This window comes from Ammodytes marinus (assembly GCF_949987685.1).
Source record: "Ammodytes marinus genome assembly, chromosome: 12".
Lineage (NCBI taxonomy): Eukaryota > Metazoa > Chordata > Actinopteri > Uranoscopiformes > Ammodytidae > Ammodytes > Ammodytes marinus.
Genome location: NC_137216.1, coordinates 26,473,573 through 26,490,858, shown reverse-complemented (window position 1 = coordinate 26,490,858; position 17,286 = coordinate 26,473,573). Strand labels below are relative to the sequence as shown.

The window sequence follows — 17,286 nt, the reverse complement described above, 5'->3', positions numbered from 1 at the left end:
TATTTACATTAGAGCCTTCTCATCTGGGTTGGTATTGCAAGTATATTTAATGTGCACATTTTTTCAACTCTTTCCAATGTGTGATGCCTCTGCAGTCATGTCTTGATAATCTAAACACAACAGGCTTTAATTTGATGGGAAATAGTAAATATGGGCAAACTTCCGTTACCTTTGCTATTGTATGTATTTGACTTGACGCATCTGAACTTCAGTCCCAAATCAGCTGACTAATAACAGAGAAACACTTCCGCTATGGTTGTTTAGGAACCTTTTAGAAGTCTCTACATGTGTTTTATTTAAACTGTAAAATCACTGCCCGTGAGCATGTGAACATGTCTGACCACTGATACAATAAAAAAAATAGCAATCTCAAAAGAAATATTAGCATTATTATTTTTTTCAAAGTAAAAGCTTTGGTGGGTTGGTGGTCCCAGACGAAAGCAGCAGAGACAAGAACCACTGAGCAGGAAAAAAAAATACAAAAGAAAACACATACTTTTCTCTCACCACAATGTTTGTCCCACTATTGCTGTTGAGACGTCTTTGTTACAGTTTAATACACTTTTAATACATACTTGTAGTACATAGCGACAACGACAATATATTTTCTTTTTGCGGTTCGTGACGATGTGTGATCTTCTTGTTGAGTCTGACAAGCAGCGGCGCAGTGAACACAACACAACTTTAGCTAACAGCCGCTTTTCAGAGGTAAGAGGAGAAACTAACCATATATTAAAATGCTTTATGTTTAAGGAACAACTATGAACGTCCTGTGACATACATACAGACACAAATCTACTTTGTTTCAGATTGTAGGTGCTACATTTAGACAGGAACTTTCCCCACGTGGGAACATGAACAACCAGTGTATCGTGGTTAGGTGTACTCGATTCGTTGTACAGCGTTTCGTTGACAGGCGGGGCTTACCGCATAGTGAATCAATTCATGTGTATGAAGCTCTAGTCTCCGATCACGCGGGCAACACATAGCACTAAAACAAACGCTCCTCTTGACTATGTAGACTAGCGTGCTATTGCCAGCTAGAAATGTCTAACAACTAAGCCTGTAGGTTAATTGTCAATTATTTAACAGCAAGACATATAAGTATTAACAACATGAACTTGTAATATACCTGTTATAATGTTAAAGTGACATTTCAGCTCACCCTGGACATAGACACAGCATACATGCATCATGACGATCATTTAGCACATTAATGCCATACAACACTATTAAATATGCTATTGATTGCATAATACTTGTGTTTTGTTTACAGCTAATGTGACTGATTACGTTACTGATACAAACTAAAAACACAGTCTAACTGCACTGATAATCCCGTATATTTATTAGTTTTAGCTAAAAAATAACACTGATTGATATAATAGTATGCTCAATCCAAGTCTCTTTTAATTGTGTGAAACAAACAGGACTCTGCCGGTCATGGGGTTGACCAAGCAGTACCTGCGCTACGCTGCCAGTGCCGTGTTCGGAGTCATCGGGAGTCAGAAAGCAAACATTGCGTATGTGACTCTGCGAGGGTCAGAGAAGGGGCGCTATGTCGCCGTAGCTGCCTGTGAACACGTCTTCATCTGGGACGTCCGCAAAGGAGAGAAGGTGAGATTCTGTCATTGTCAAATAAACTAATTCTGGCTCAGGTGTTCTACACTGCTACACATACTTTATAAAAGACTCTCTGGGACACTTTTTAAATGTCTTTATTTACACTTAGGCTGCCCTATTGCATATTTTAAATGTCTATAGTTTTCTTTATCGTTTCGTCTTGCCTTACTTTTGTACTATTTAGAACTTTACTTATTGTTTATATATTTTATCCTTTTTACTAATTTCACCCTGGCTCAGGTAACTTATTTTGGATGGTAGATATTGCAGACATTGACAAGAAAGCTGACTTGACTTGGCATCTCATCCACCATGTTTTCTTTCCCTGTCCAGGTCCTGATCCTGCAGGGCCTGAAACATGAGGTCACCTTCCTGTGCGCGTCGCCCGATGGCGTGCACATCGCCGTGGGATACGAGGACGGCTCTGTGCGGATCTTCAGTCTGCTGAACGGAGAGACCAACGTCTCCTTCAACGGACACAAGTCAGCCGTCAGCGTCATCCACTACGACAGGCTGGGGGCCAGGCTGGTCACTGGCTCCAAGGTCAGTCAGGGCTGCTATCTCTGGGGTTTTGTTATAGTTGGTTTACATGGGGATGAATTATGCATGCTATTTACTAGGGCTGTGCTAAAAAAAAAAAGTACGGTCAGCAATATATTGTGATATCTATTTTTTTTCAAATCTATATTTTTAAAAAAATGGGTTGTGAACTACAACCTGAGCTCTTGTAGATGTCGCAGTACGGCTAGTTGCCTCCAATTGCCAGGTTTTGAATTGGAATTCAACTTTTGAATTAGGTTATTTTGACTCAATTTGTCTGTTGATATCGTGACAACTGTATCGTAATGCTGATTGTATCATGAAGCCCTTGCCTTGCCAGTTCCCAGTCCTAATATTTCCCTTTCCCCTCCCTCTGTAGGACACAGATGTGATCGTGTGGGACATCATCAATGAGTGTGGGCTGTACAGGCTGAAGGGCCATAAAGACCTGATCACACAGGCTCTGTTCCTCAAAGACAAGAACCTCCTGGTCACCAGGTAACACACACCTATTTACCCAGAATGCCTTGGCTGATGGAAAACATTTCCAGGAATATTTTTCGAGAATCCTTCTACCTCCGACATAGTAAAATTCACGGATCGATCTGTGACGCTTTTCTGTGTTATCCAGTTTATCCATTGGAGTGTCAGTGCAGCTCAGAGGCTCGCAAATTATTTCCGAATAAATGAAAATGTATGGTATTTGTCATATATTGGCCCCGCCAGGCCTGTACAATGGAAGGGGAAACACTGTAGCACTTCACACAATGGAAGAATAAAACAACCCCTTCACAACCACATCTGTAAATTACTTGAATATCAATAAAAACATGACAAAAAATCAACAAAACAGGAACTGTGGAAACACTATCATGAAAACCCTGAGGAAATATTGATCCATTAAAATTAAAAATGTAAAATGAGGCTTTACTTTCCTTTTATTGGACCTCATTCATTTACTCAGACTTTCATACCCATTTTATATTAATTTGGGATAATAAAATGTCCCCAATGATCTCACTGACCTTATACAAGCCACACTCTGTTGCTTTGTGTGTGCGGCAGCAGTTAATGTGGAGTTTGCACTACATGCTGCCTTTTAATGGCTCCAGACCCACTGATGAACCTGCATGTGGCTTACATTAGTGCTTTAATCTTTGGAACAAGAAATCCCAAGTGTATTATAATGTTTAATGGGATATTAAAATAGTTTGTTTTGAGGCGATATCATTTTAATCCAACTATAAAGGAAGACATTTGAGTCTTCCAAAGAAGACTCTTTGTCTGTCTGTCTCTGTGTCTGTCTGTCTGTGTGTCTGTCTGTCCTTCCAGTTAAATGCAGGGCCAAGTGTGAAGTTGTTTGAATCAGCGGTTCTGTAGAAAACGGAAATACCTTTTAAAGTCAGCTGATCTTTGGTGCACGTTTATCCGTGCTGTTATGGTACCAGTGAGTCGCAAAAAGGATGATAGTGCTACCGTAATGGCACAAATAGACGTGCATTGAAATCCAAACCGCAGCAGGTGCACATGTCCCAAATGGGTACTGCAATAGTAACATTATAAACTATGTCCTAAACCTTCACCCTATTGAAACCAAAACCAAAGCATTGTCACTAACACAGTGTGTCTGTCTGCACAGCTCCAAGGACAGCTTTGTGAAGTGGTGGGACCTGGACACACAGCACTGCTTCAAGACCATGGTGGGCCATCGCAGTGAGGTGAGGGCCTTCTCTATATTCACACATATTTATATATTTTATTTTCAAATATGTATTTTGCTGCCGCTGGTAATTGACTTGCCTTAAAATCACATGCATTACCAGCTTCACATTAAAATAGACTTAAAAGGAGATGAATAAGACATGGACAATTTTGAATTGAATCGTGACCCCAGGAATCTGAATCGAATCTAATCGTGGGACTCAGGATGATTCACAGCCCTATTATTTTCACTATACTATTCCCACCCACTAATAAAGGATTTTACTCTCTTATCTGACATAACCAAAGGGAAGCCCTTTCTGAGGAACGCTAACTGGATTTTAAGATCCTCTGCTATCTAATTTATTTAAAGAAAAGCTAATGTAGCTTCAGTCTCCTGAGTTAAGTCAGAAAAGGTCATTTGATTGTATTTGAACTGTTGTTGACATTAGCCAAAGGAGACAGGATGGATTTACTCAAATAAACTGATGATTAGATCACTGTAACAGCTTTTTGAGAAACAATACTCTCACTGTTGTCTAGCCAAGACCATGTAAACTTTCTCAATGCTTTAGAAAAAAATAAGCTTGTAAAGGGTTTGTGTTTGTTGGACAGTGGCAATATAACTTTAACATTTCCACTGGAATAATGTTAACCATCCCTTGGACTGTTGGGTAGATTTGAAAGATGGTCTTTTGGGTATATTTAAAAAAAAAAAGTTCATATCATGTTAAATAATTTTGTGTGTGTGTTAGGTGTGGGGCATGGCTCTGCTAAACGAGGAGAACCGTCTGTTAACAGGCTCAGCAGACAGTGAACTTCGCGCCTGGGACATCGACTATCTGCAAGAGGTGAGGAACCAGCACAGCGGACACTTTAAGTCCCGTTTCCACTGAGCAGCACAGTTCAGTTCGGTTCTGCTAGGCACAGTAACCCTAGGTCTGGTCTGGCTTGCATTTCCACTGGAGACACAGTGTAGCCCGCTGATAAACTCAATCAAGAGGAAAAACGCAACACAATAAACAAAGAGATGCACACCGACAATTTTCTCTGAACTTTTTATGTCTGTCTGTCTGTCTGTCTGTCTGTCTGTCTGTCTGTCTGTCTGTCTGTCTGTCTGTCTGTCAGGAGAAAGCTGAGGGAGAGCCCAATGTGAAGAAAGGGAAAACTCTCCTGGATGATGATGATGAAGATGACAAAGGCAACGAGGAAGAGGAGGATGAAAGTCTGGAGGAGGTGGGAGAGAAAGTCTTATACTTTTAAACTATAGATATATATATTATGTCACAGTTTTATTGACCCTGGTAGTTTTTGGTTTTTGTGAAATTATTTAGTTTCTGTGTGCAAAGTAAAATAATGTAATCATCCAAAATGAAAGTAGGATGTTTGGAAAAGCTGTGTTAAGAAATGTATTGCTCTGTTTGACAGCACTTAAATACTTTTTTTTTAAATGAAATGTTCTTAGGGGGGATTATGATTCTGTACTCAACTGTAGATAAAGAATATATCTCTGGATCATTTGAGGAAAACCTAAATGATGAATACTTTACATATATTAATGTACTTCTCTCTCTCTCTCTCTCTATGTGTACTGGCCCTTTCAACTTTGTCATCTCTCTCTCTGTATTCCTTTCTTCCAGCGGATCTTGAGCTGTAAGAAGGCGGGCTCCATCCTGAGAGAGGCCAGAGACAGAGTGGTGTCGCTGACGGCAGACGCCAAGGCCCGAGTCATCGCCTGCCACGTGAGTGTCACAGCCTTCACTGCTTCACTCTCCTAACATATCATAAAATGTCAGGGGTAAAAAAATCTGGGACACACCGCCTGCCAAATGCTAGTGCAGATCAAAGAACAGCTTTTGCAGAACCAGCTGGATATTTTCTATTATCTATTCGAGGCTGATTAATTGGGTTCACAATGGCCAGAAGATTGTTTGTTTTCTTTAGTTTTTTCCTTCGTATTTTATGGATTGGGGACACTGTGTTTCTGATGAGTTATTTCAGCGTTTGCCAAAATAAACATGCTTGTTGGCTTTTCAGATGTAGCCCTAGTTTGTTAGCATTATGTAGTTAGCCGTAGTTAGCTTTATGTTAAGCTAAGTTCTGGATATATACTGTTTATCCTGGCCTGATTTGTCCGGACCCTAAAGCTGGAAATTTAAAAAAAAAAGAGATTACAATCTTGTTCAGTAGTGTTATATGCAATCAAAGCACAATTTGAGTTTTTTAATCACATTTTTGACTCTAAAATGCTTTAATAATATTGCTTTATTATTTACGTGACATGAATGCTATACATCTATCTTCCATTCAGGGCAACGACTCAGTCCTGGAGCTGTTCACCGTGCTGTCGGAGGACGAGGTGCAGAAGAAAATGACAAAGAAGATAAAGAGAGTCAAAAAGAAGGCGGCAAAGTAAGCCAAGACTAATGTTTGTGTTCAGTTCATTTGGAAGGGTTTACATTTTTTACATAACAACTCCTTAATAGTATTAAAAGTAACTGTACAAACCATTGTCCTCACCGATGAGTCTCTGTAGTGTGTATGCAGTTTTACTCTGTTGTGTAGTCCAGTGGTCACCATGTTAAGCCTCTGTGTCTGTGTGTTGCTGCTGCCCCCTGCTGTAGGAGTGCTGAAGATGCAGGAGAGGAGGCGGAGGATGTGCTGGTGGAGAGAGAGCTGAAGGACCAGATCATCAAACTGACCAACATCAAGGCTTCAGCCAAGATCAGGTCAGTAAGCAGCCGTACATTACAGTGGTTTAGAGGCTAGAGAGGGGAGCTAATGACAAACAGTCTGCCGCTGCTCTCAAAGATAGTCAAGGAAGATCACAAAACGTCAAGGTAAAACTGTATTGTCCACAAAGTGATAATGTTGACTTACCAAATAAATAGCCAGAGAGCTTTGAGATTCATGGGAGAGGACCTGCCACACTAGTTAACAATAATCAACAATTTAATCAACAACCAAGCATATACCAACAATACATTAAACAGTTTAACAATGGGACCATAGCTAAAACCGAATAAATGAACAACTTAAATCAAATCAATTTTAAAACTCGAAATGCAATAATAACAAAAAAAAGAGTCTACAATTAAATTGCTATTTTTTTTACAATTGATACTCAGAAGCAGGATTATCTGCCCCTCAAACACTGATCTTGAATCTGTTGCATCTGCCCCCTGTGTGTCCTCTCTCTCAGATGGGTGGAGTGCCTGTCGTGTGCCGGAGGTGAGCTGAAGGTGGCGCTGCTGCTTCAGAACAACACAGTGGAGACGTACAGCCTGAAGCCTGCGGACAAGACGCCCTCAGCCAATAAGACGTCTCGCCTGACGCTGGGAGGACACCGCACAGACGTCCGCACGCTGGCCTTCAGCTCAGACAACCTGGCTATCCTCTCTGCCTCTGGGGACACCGTCAAAGTCTGGAACAGGTCAATCAATTCCGTCTCGTACTTTGTCGTCTTTTTCTCCCCGGCTGCTATAGTCTAGGTCCTGGGAAAGTTTTGTATGCGCTTCATTTAGCGGAGAATATCTCTACTGTTATAGACTAATATGACCCCAGTGAACAACGTGGGATGTGTGACAAAATCTCTATCCGGGGCGAAAGTCCTGAAAATTACCACAACAGGTGACACTAGTATCACACTACGTGGTGAATGGGACTTTTTTTTCCTTTATAGATATCCTCATACTTTTTTACCAGATTAATCTTCATATTAAGAGAAATACTTTCCCAGCACCTCCACTACTAGCTTTAATTGCATTTTATAATTAATAATTACATTAACTTTTAATTGTGTATTGTTTGTAGTTATTTTTGATGTAAAGAACTATGTGATTTCATAGCTGTGAAAGGTGCTGTATAAATACACATTACGTACCGTACTTACTTATTTACAGTAACAGTAGTTTGTACACATCAGTTTTGTCACAGCTGAGTGGTTGGTCTAACAGGAAGTCCCGCCCTTCTTTGTTACAGAGCCACTCTGCAGGTGATACGTACCATGGCCTGTGACTACGCCCTCTGCTCCCTCTTCGTGCCTGGAGACAGACAGATCATTCTGGGGACTAAGGTATTTAGGGACACACGCACAGACAGACACACACACACACACACACACACACACACACACACACACACACACACACCAAGTCACTCAGACACATAGCAACAAGGTTAATGGTAGAAATCTGTCAGGTTTTTAAAGCTAAACTGAGATATTTTTTGTACAAATTAAACTCGCGGCAGTGGTGGAGGATGCCATTTTTAGTAACCAGCTTCTAGTCCTTGAAGGCCACCGTATCTTCTGTAAAGGAAGGGTTAGCAAGTGAGTGTCGCAATCTAGAGTCTCACCACTAGATGATGCCAGAATACACCGATATTACACACTGCACCTTTTTAAATGAATAACTTCTATGTATATAGATTTTTATTTTTAAATATATTTTGTGTTAAATTCCCTGTCTAGAGCGGGAAGCTGCAGATCTTTGAGTTGTCCTCTGGAAGCCTCCTGGAGACCGTGGACGCTCACAGTGGAGCTCTGTGGTCGCTGTGTCTGGCCCCCGACCAGGTAACCATGACTGTCTGTCTGTCTGTCTGTCTGTCTGTCTGTCTGTCCTCTTTCCAAATATTTCTATCACCATGTCAAAACCTTTACATTTATCAGATTTCATAAAAGGCGTTTATGCATTTTCTCATTTGTGTCATTCTTGTAGAGGGGGATCGTAACAGGCAGTGCCGATAAGACAGTGAAGTTCTGGGAGTTTGAGCTGGTAAAGGACGAAGGGTCCGGTCAGAAGTAAGTCACCAATATATTCACCAATATGATACTTTTGAATATTGTATATCTCTACAAGCTTCACTATTGGAATGAAGAACTCAATGAAACTCAAGGAAATCCTTTTTTTTACGATGGTTTTACTTTAACAAAAAAGTAGTTGCTTGGTCTAACTTAAGTCATGTCAGAATACTGTTACTAAATCATTCCTGTATTTTGTCCAGTTTGTATATAAATAAGTCTGTATTATTGTTGATATTAAATCTTAGGTTGAAATTTGAGTGTGACCATCTTTAATTGTTATTAGTAAAGCACAATCATGCTCAGTAGCAAGACTTGTGTTCAAAAATGACATTTTGTGTGTGTGTGTGTGTGTTTATAGGAGGCTGACTTTGAATCACACACGGACTCTGCAGTTGGAGGAAGACATTTTGTGTGTGAAGTTTTCTCCCGACCACAGACTGCTGGCTGTGTCTCTGTTGGACTGCACGGTCAAGGTCTTCTACACAGACACTCTCAAGGTACGAACACTCAACACACACACACACACACACATACATGGTACAAACCCTACATACATACATAATCACACAATGCAACTTTGTACATTACTGACCTTTTTCCCTCTCTTCTCTTCAGTTCTTCTTGTCTCTGTATGGACACAAGCTGCCTGTGCTCTGTCTGGACATCTCACATGTGAGTAACTGCTAAAATGTGACTGTAATGTATGCACTATCAGATGCTTTTTAGGCTTCTATAATAACGAGGTGATTATATGATTGAATGCATAATGTATGTGGGATTGACTTGGACTGTGTTCACCAGGATAACACACTCATCGCTACGGGCTCAGCCGACAGAAACGTGAAGATCTGGGGTTTGGATTTCGGCGACTGTCACCGCTCTATGTTCGCTCATGACGACAGGTAACACCATGGCAACAACAGGCCCAGTTATTAAAGCTGTGATACTTAAAGCGGCAACGAGTAACATTTAAATATCTTTTAAACAGCCTCATGTTTCCTCTCATAATCATAAATTACCTTTAACAGCAAACGAGACCATCAGTGCAAAGAAAGACGTTTTTATATAGTTTTTATTACTGCATTTGATCTGGTCGTACACCCAGTCCGATTTTCGGTTCACGCGTGCATGCTCTATGGTCACATATCCGTATTGGTCGCAGATTTCAGTGTGGCGCAGGAACGTGATTTGAGAAGCCTATCACTCCAGGTGAGGGAAGGGGATAGGGAGACCAGATCCCAATTCACCAGATGTGGGACAAAGACTACGTTTGTGCGGGACAATGCGGGACAAAGTGCCGTTTTTTTAGCAAAAAAACTCGTGTCACCACTGGTAATGCCAGAGACACGGCTTTCTATATTAAAAAAACACTATCTTTAGATCAGCGCGCAGCAGTTAAGTTAGCTACTGTTAAACAAATAGAGCATTAAGGCTTCGGCTTCACATTAAAAACATTTCACTGGCTTCACATTAGCATTTCACTTGACAAACGTGAGTTGGCTTTTATTTTGAAGTAACAGGAAGACAAACGTTGAAGCACTGCAGGCAGCACCTTCACAGAGCCACTGAGCCCAGCAGCCCGATACACACACACACACACACAGACCAATACACACACAGACAAACGGAGACTGCTGTCTCCTCACAGCTATCGGATAAATGCCAGATTATAAAACACGCATTTAAAAAGGGGGGCTCACTTTCAATAACAATGCTTCTAACTTCTAGGGTGACCAGATCGCATTTCCATTACTTTTCACACGTCCCGCAAATTGAGACGTTGTCCCGCGGGAGCCTTGTTTGAGACAGTTATTTGTCGTCATAATGACTAACGGGGCTGAACCATCAAAGAAAAAAAAGAAAATGCAATGTAGAAAAGCTAAAAGGGAGAGTGATAGGCGGGCGGGAGGGCGTTGCCAAGCAACCTATACACAATTTCACGGAGTGAACCTAGACTGCAGTGTTTACTCCTAAATGAATGAGCGGTAGCCTACTAAAACAAAGTTTACTTTGCCTCACCAGCATCATCAGATGACCATTATTCATCTGAAATAGTCATTATTTACAACAACATAAACACATTACCTCATCGTGATCCATTCTAACTAACTGCCGTCTCTCGTTCATTCGCTTTGTGTGGGGACACATACTCGTTCAGCTCCGTGAGAGGTGACAATGGATCAACTCATTGCAATCAGGTGTAGTTGATGCTGTGTCACTAACCACTCTCACCGAGCCGAAAAGAGTCCGGTGCCCTCACACTTTCAACACACGGGTTGCGTTCCGAATCGCATACTCTTTCTTTTTTCTATTCTACATACTACATCCGACGATAAAAAGAATCTAGTTAGGATGCAGTAGGCATACTATTGGGACATACTTTACTCTCTTATTTCATCATAACATTGCGCCTTGATCTTGCCTCTTGCTTTTATATCCGTCGCATCCCCGTTTGTTTTCATATGGAGGCTTCGTCGATGTGACGTCACTTCACGTGCGCACTGGATTGTGGGTCAGAATTGCCCAAATAGGATGCACTTTTCAACACTAACAATCTTGCCCGCATGAAGTAGGACATCCGGGTACTTCTAACCATCCTAAATCTGGCCACAAGAATCGGGACATCCTAAATCTTCTTTCTACATACTATATAGTAGAAAGTATGCGATTCGGAACGCAACCACGGACACGGCACGCACTATATTGCTTCCTGATTATTTGAATCTTGCACCCCCTGCACGAGCTTCACGACAGCTGGCGTCGTAAAAATACTACCGCTTTTGTTCAAAGGTGTCGCCAACGTGCCGACTTACTCGTTGTAGCTTTAAGTTGCTACGAAGAACTTTTAAATATTTCTTAAACAATCTGCTTTGCCATGTCTAAACCATTAGCCGAAGAGTTATCCAAAGCTCTGTTTTTTGGTTTTAATTTTTAGTCGCTAGTAATATATATCCGATTTCACGTTACTTCCTGATTCCAGCGTGAACGTAGGGGGGGCAGACAAGAGAGATTAAAAACAGTATTTAAAGAAGAAGTCTAAGCTAGTTCCAGTCAAGTTTTAAGTGGAATGGTTATTGTGGACAAAATGCCAGTGAAAAATAAAGAATCTTCCATAGATAAATAATAATAAAAAAATAATTAATCAAATCCATGGCGATGAGGTCATTCTCTGGACGGTTGGGTTTCCAGCTCTGACCTCATGTGTTGTGTTCAGGGACTCGGTAAACCTGGACTGCCCGGTGACATCACACCAGCTGCTCTTTCATCTCTCCGCTCTCATCTGTTCCCTTATGAATCATCTACTTTTTATGTCCTTGGCCATTTTTCTTTTAATCATTCTATTATAAAAATCTTTATTTCAGCCTAGCTTAGCTTTTGTCAAACTGAGAGTTCAAAACTAGAAGTGGTGCAAATCAGCAAATTATTTCTGGATGATCACTAGGTTGTTGTTGTTGTGTGATTATTCGCTTCTTGACGGCTGTTAAAAAGGAAGAAGGGGATGCCCATTACTCAACACATCTATGTTATTCTTTAATCCTTTTAATGTTAGCTTTCTTCCTTTGTTTGTATCTCATACTGTATTGATGTCCTTTTTCTGCCCTATTTATTATTTCTGGATGTCTTTTTTCGTCCCCCTTTCCTTTCCCTCCAACTTTAAATTGGTTTAGTAATGTAACTAATGGTTTGGCTGACTTCTCCTCTCTTCTCTCTCTCACTCTGTCTCTTCTCTCTACAGCGTGATGTTCCTGCAGTTTGTCCCAAAGACTCATCTGTTCTTCACAGCGGGCAAAGACAAGAAGATCAAACAGTGGGACGCAGACAAGTTTGAGCACATCCAGACACTAGAGGTGACACTCTCTCTCTCTTCATACCCTAATATACTTGGGCCACGGTGGATTAGCCCTGGCAGTGTTTCTCGAAATGCTTTACTAAACCACATCTCATTTGTCAGCTGTATTTTTACCATTTAAGACCTACACTGTTTGGTCAACAGTAAGTCAAGTAGGCTAAAGTGTGACCTGCCTATTTAATTACTTTTTTGATAGGAAAAAGTGTTTTTGATCTAGTGAAAAAAAAAAGAATGTCATATGTCATAAGTGTGACTGTTTTGATTGAGACTAAGCATTGAGCATTGGGTACTAGGTCATGTTGCTGAATATTTAATCCTGCAGATAGACGCGTTCTAAAAATCGATCGTAAATAAATTTGGTAGCGATCGGTCAAAATAACAGACCTAGAGCCAGGACTTTATTGTGGCTAGGAATGAGACCCAAGACTTGGAAATATCGTGTGAATGTGACTATATAATAGTGTTTGTTTAGAGGTGATTCTTCTTCCTTCTCTGTAGTGACTTAACATATAACTTGTGTGTTGGTCTGCTGCATTGTAACAAGGCCTAACATATCCCAGGTTGATTCTTAGTTCTTTGCTCTGCCTTTTATAATAAATATATAAAGAAAATAAATAATAAAGAAATCTTGTATTTCCAGGGCCACCATCGGGAGGTGTGGTGTCTGACCATCAGTCCAAGCGGTGACCACATCGTGTCGGCTTCACACGACAAGTCTCTGCGTCTGTGGGAGAGAACCAGGGAGCCAATCATACTGGAGGAGGAGCGGGAGATGGTGAGGGGGACGGCAAAACAAAATGGAGGAAAAGAATTAGACAGTTATTCGTTTCTTCTTGTCTATAAAATGACGCCTGTATTTTTTTCTATCAACAGGAGCGTGAGGCAGAGTTTGAGGAGAGCATGGCCAAAGGAGATGCGCCTGTGGTGAGCACCTATACCTTGGACTCTTAACCTATATTTGTGTTTGGGAATTTCAAAACACCCCCCCCCCCATTTCGACCATGTTTTTGTCTAAAAAATATATTTTTTTAATGAATTTATAAATGAAATTGAGTATCTTTAAGTAAAGTTGTTTAAATCAAAGAAGGATCTGTTCTGCTGTTGTGTTTGAATGATAAAAGTGATGACTTAACTTGTTTCTGTCTGCAGGTTCCTGGAGAAACTCAGGGCGAGGCCGCACCAGCCGCTAAGAAGACCGTAGAGACAGTCAAAGCTGTGAGTCCACTTCACCCTTTGTAGCATGAACATCCTTCCCCTTCATATTAGCACTTAGTTCAGTCTTGCTTGCAGCACCAATTGGATGCAACTATTGAGAAGGAAGGATGGATGGGGATAGATAGACAGACAGACAGACAAACAGACAGACAGACAGATAGATGGATTCTGTTATTGTATATTTAAAATACATTTATGATTGGCTGAAGCTAGTTGAATAAATAATAATGATTGATGGAATTATTTGAAAATTCAGTATGAGCTTCAGCTTTATGGACTGTGAAAAGCTATGAAGTAGCTATTCATTATATATGTATTTATTAATTCTATGGTGTGATTTCTTTGCAGGCCGAGCGCATCATGGAGGCTCTGGAGCTGTACAGAGAGGAAGGCAGGAAGATGGAGGAGCATAAATACGCCTGTGAGAGAGCAGGCAAAGAGGTAAACACTTGATCCATTTATGCTTCTTTTTTAGTTTAATCAATGTCCTTAGAAACCTGTTAAGTAGAGAACGCCATGTTAGTTGTTTATTTTATTTTGTCTTTTGTTTGTTTACTTTTCAGTTTTTTGTTCCTTCAAAAATGTATCAAAAATTAAAGTATTTAAAAAAAAACACAATGCTGGGTAAAAAGCTGAGCAGAATTGACTTGCTGTGCTGCACGGATAAAACATCACAGATTGATTAAGTTGTAGAAATGATCTGGCTGGATGTTATGTTATAACCTGCACCCATGAAAACATATCAGTGTTTCGAATGTATTTGAATAATAAGCTGATGTTGTTTTGTAGGTTCCTCTACCAAAACCTAGTCCAATCCTCGTGGCGTTTGGAAATGTCACGGTGAGTAATAGGGATGTCCATGGTTAACTGGTTAACCCTTAACCGTTAAGAAGATCTTTAACCGGTTAATACCAAAGGTTAAACGGTTAAAAAAAAAAAATAATAATAATTTCTCTGAAATCCGGACTCTTATTTTGATATCGCTAAACCGGATATAAGAATGCCAACTGTCGGTAGAATGAAACGAGTAGTGTAGGCTACGCTCAACTTTATAATAGGTCCATGGTACGCTCCCAGAAAGATAGCCAGTCACAACTTATGGTCACAACGCTCCCATGTCATGTGTTTGTATAATTTTATTAACAGCGTGGGCTCCCGCTAGCTTAACATAGCGCTAGCATTAGCCTTCTTGAGGTGGATGCTGTCCTGCATCTATCACCGTCTCAGTGAGTGTGAGAGAGTGACAGACAGGCAGTGAGTGCCCCTGCACAGACACGGAGAGGTCTGCCATGCTTGTGTGCGAAAATCCGTCTTAAACAAAAGCGTTAAGTATCATTATGCAGTACTGATAACGTCGGAGCTTATCAATATTACGGTCTTTCAAAATGTTGCCCCGTGCTCAGCACTACTTAGCACCGGGTTTCGGTAGACTACCCATCCACTAAGCCTGTGTGTGTGTGTACATGTCCCTTTTCAGTCACTTATTTCACTTTCTGCTCCTACATTCGCATACTAGACCTCTTCTCACAACAGACAAGGTGCCGTGTGAATGTCAAAATGTAGGCATTTAAATTGGCTACTGGTCCTTGAATCGTTTTTAAATTAATATGCCGGTCCTTGGAACAAAAAAAGGTCGGGAGCCCTGCTATAATGCTTCATGTATTTCACTATAAATACGCTACATTAAATCTTAACGGTTAACCGGTTAATAACCGTTAATTCTGGTGGTTAACCGGTTAAAGAAACAATTCTAAATGGCCATCCCTAGTGAGTAAAGAAGAAGAAATGTCCAGCAAATTTGTATTTTTAAATTATTATTATTATTATTATTATTATTATTATTATTATTATTATTATTATTATTATTATTATTATTATTATTAGCTGTGTGTAACTAAGTCTGTATATGTCCCTCTCCCAGCCGGCCCGCTACGTTTTAGACGTGATAAAGAAAGTCAGATCCAGGTAAGATGTGAGAACAGGGTGACAACAAGAACCAAACCCGCATAATATTTCACTCTGAACTCATTTAGTTAATATAACCATCTGCTGCATAACCTTTGTGTTGTGCTGTGCTGTGCAGTGAGCTGGAGGTCTCTCTGCTGGTGTTACCGTTTCCCTACGTCCCCGAGCTGCTGACGCTGTTCAACAGTTACATCCAGCAGGGTCTGGAGGTGGAGCTGGTCTGTCGCTGCCTCTTCTTCCTGCTCAAGTGAGTTCTCTGCTCCTGTCTGTGTGGAAAAGGGATTTTATGTTTGGTTTAGTTTAAATTATTAACTTTTTATATTATTTTTTACATGTTAAAAATGTATTCAGACCCATTTATTTTTTTAAAGTGTCACAATTTAAATTAGTGTGTTTCAGAAAAGTGAACATTTTCTAGGGTATATACTCATAACTGAATGAACAAACATTTCCTCACAGGAAAATAAGATCCCTGGAACATTTAGAGTTAGAAAACTACCTTAAAAGTTACTGTTACAGCAGCAGGGCCCACAGTTTGGTTTACAAACACATTCTAGTCTTGCGTTTGGTTCCAGGTGCAAACATAAGCTGTAATAACATAAGCCGACAGTGTATGTGTGAGTATTTGTGTCATGGCTGAGATGACATTATTTTCTGTTTCTTTCAGGATCCATTTTGGTCAGATCTCCAGTAACCAGATGCTGCTGTCAGTCATGGACGACCTACGCAACAACACTCTGTCTAAAGTCCGTCAGATCAGAGTAAGTGAATAATGAAAAACTAGAGTTTGCATTCTTCATATTTCTATAATATCTCGCTTTTTTTTTTAATATTAATTACTGGTCTTTATTTAATCTTTATTTTATTTTATTTTTTCTTACATTATTTTTTTCATTTTTTAACCTATTTTAAACCTATTGATTAGTGTATCTTAATTTTAATTTCCTGCTAAATACTTTTATTTGAATTTAACTTCTATTTTTTTAATAACTTTTATCCATTGATCATTTCATCTATTTTACATAAATCTATTTTTATTCTATGAAGCCCTTTTTGTTTCCTTTGCTGTGCATGAAGAGTACTGCTGTACGTATAAAGTTTAATTGATTGAAAGAAAAAAAAACTTTTGCCGTCTTAACCAATACATTACACTCCTTTACCTTGTCATATCTCAGGACGTGATGGGCTTCAACAGCGCGGCGCTACAGTTCCTGAAGCGTGAGATCGAGAGCAAAGAGGACGTGATGTTCTTTGCCGACGCCACCGGACAGCTAAAGGACAAGAAGAAGAGGAGGAGGAAGAGAGAGAGAGCCATTCTGACCATCGCCTAAAAATCACAATGGACAATATGAACTGTTAGTTGTACAAACACATATGTTTTTCCATGGGTGGACCAGAGGGGGGTTTACACTTGTTTTTTGTATGTCATGAAATCTTGATATTATGTAACACCGCCATTGTTATTCAGTGACACGCTTCATTTCACAAATAAAACCCAGTTTGACTTGTTTCTCACACATACTTCACCTTTTTATAGAAATGGGAATAAATCCTCCACTGCGGCACATAGAGAAATATAGAGTGTATA

At 40.1% G+C, this 17,286-nt stretch overlaps 1 protein-coding gene across 1 annotated transcript; it reads left to right on the top strand.

Annotated features, from left to right (window-relative positions):
• Positions 1–653: 653 nt before the first annotated feature.
• On the top strand, positions 654–17,215 carry wdr3 (WD repeat domain 3). Its single transcript, XM_080037502.1, has 27 exons — positions 654–708; positions 1,431–1,617; positions 1,957–2,166; positions 2,543–2,661; positions 3,803–3,881; positions 4,620–4,715; positions 4,993–5,100; positions 5,505–5,606; positions 6,176–6,276; positions 6,489–6,593; positions 7,067–7,297; positions 7,846–7,939; positions 8,336–8,437; positions 8,583–8,665; positions 9,027–9,165; positions 9,284–9,340; positions 9,470–9,570; positions 12,405–12,516; positions 13,159–13,293; positions 13,392–13,442; positions 13,668–13,733; positions 14,082–14,174; positions 14,523–14,573; positions 15,655–15,698; positions 15,817–15,945; positions 16,366–16,459; positions 16,874–17,215. Exons 2-27 carry the CDS (start codon positions 1,444–1,446, stop codon positions 17,027–17,029), a joined length of 2,832 nt encoding a protein of 943 aa, XP_079893628.1. The 5' UTR covers positions 654–708; positions 1,431–1,443; the 3' UTR covers positions 17,030–17,215.
• The last annotated feature ends 71 nt before the right edge of the window (positions 17,216–17,286 follow it).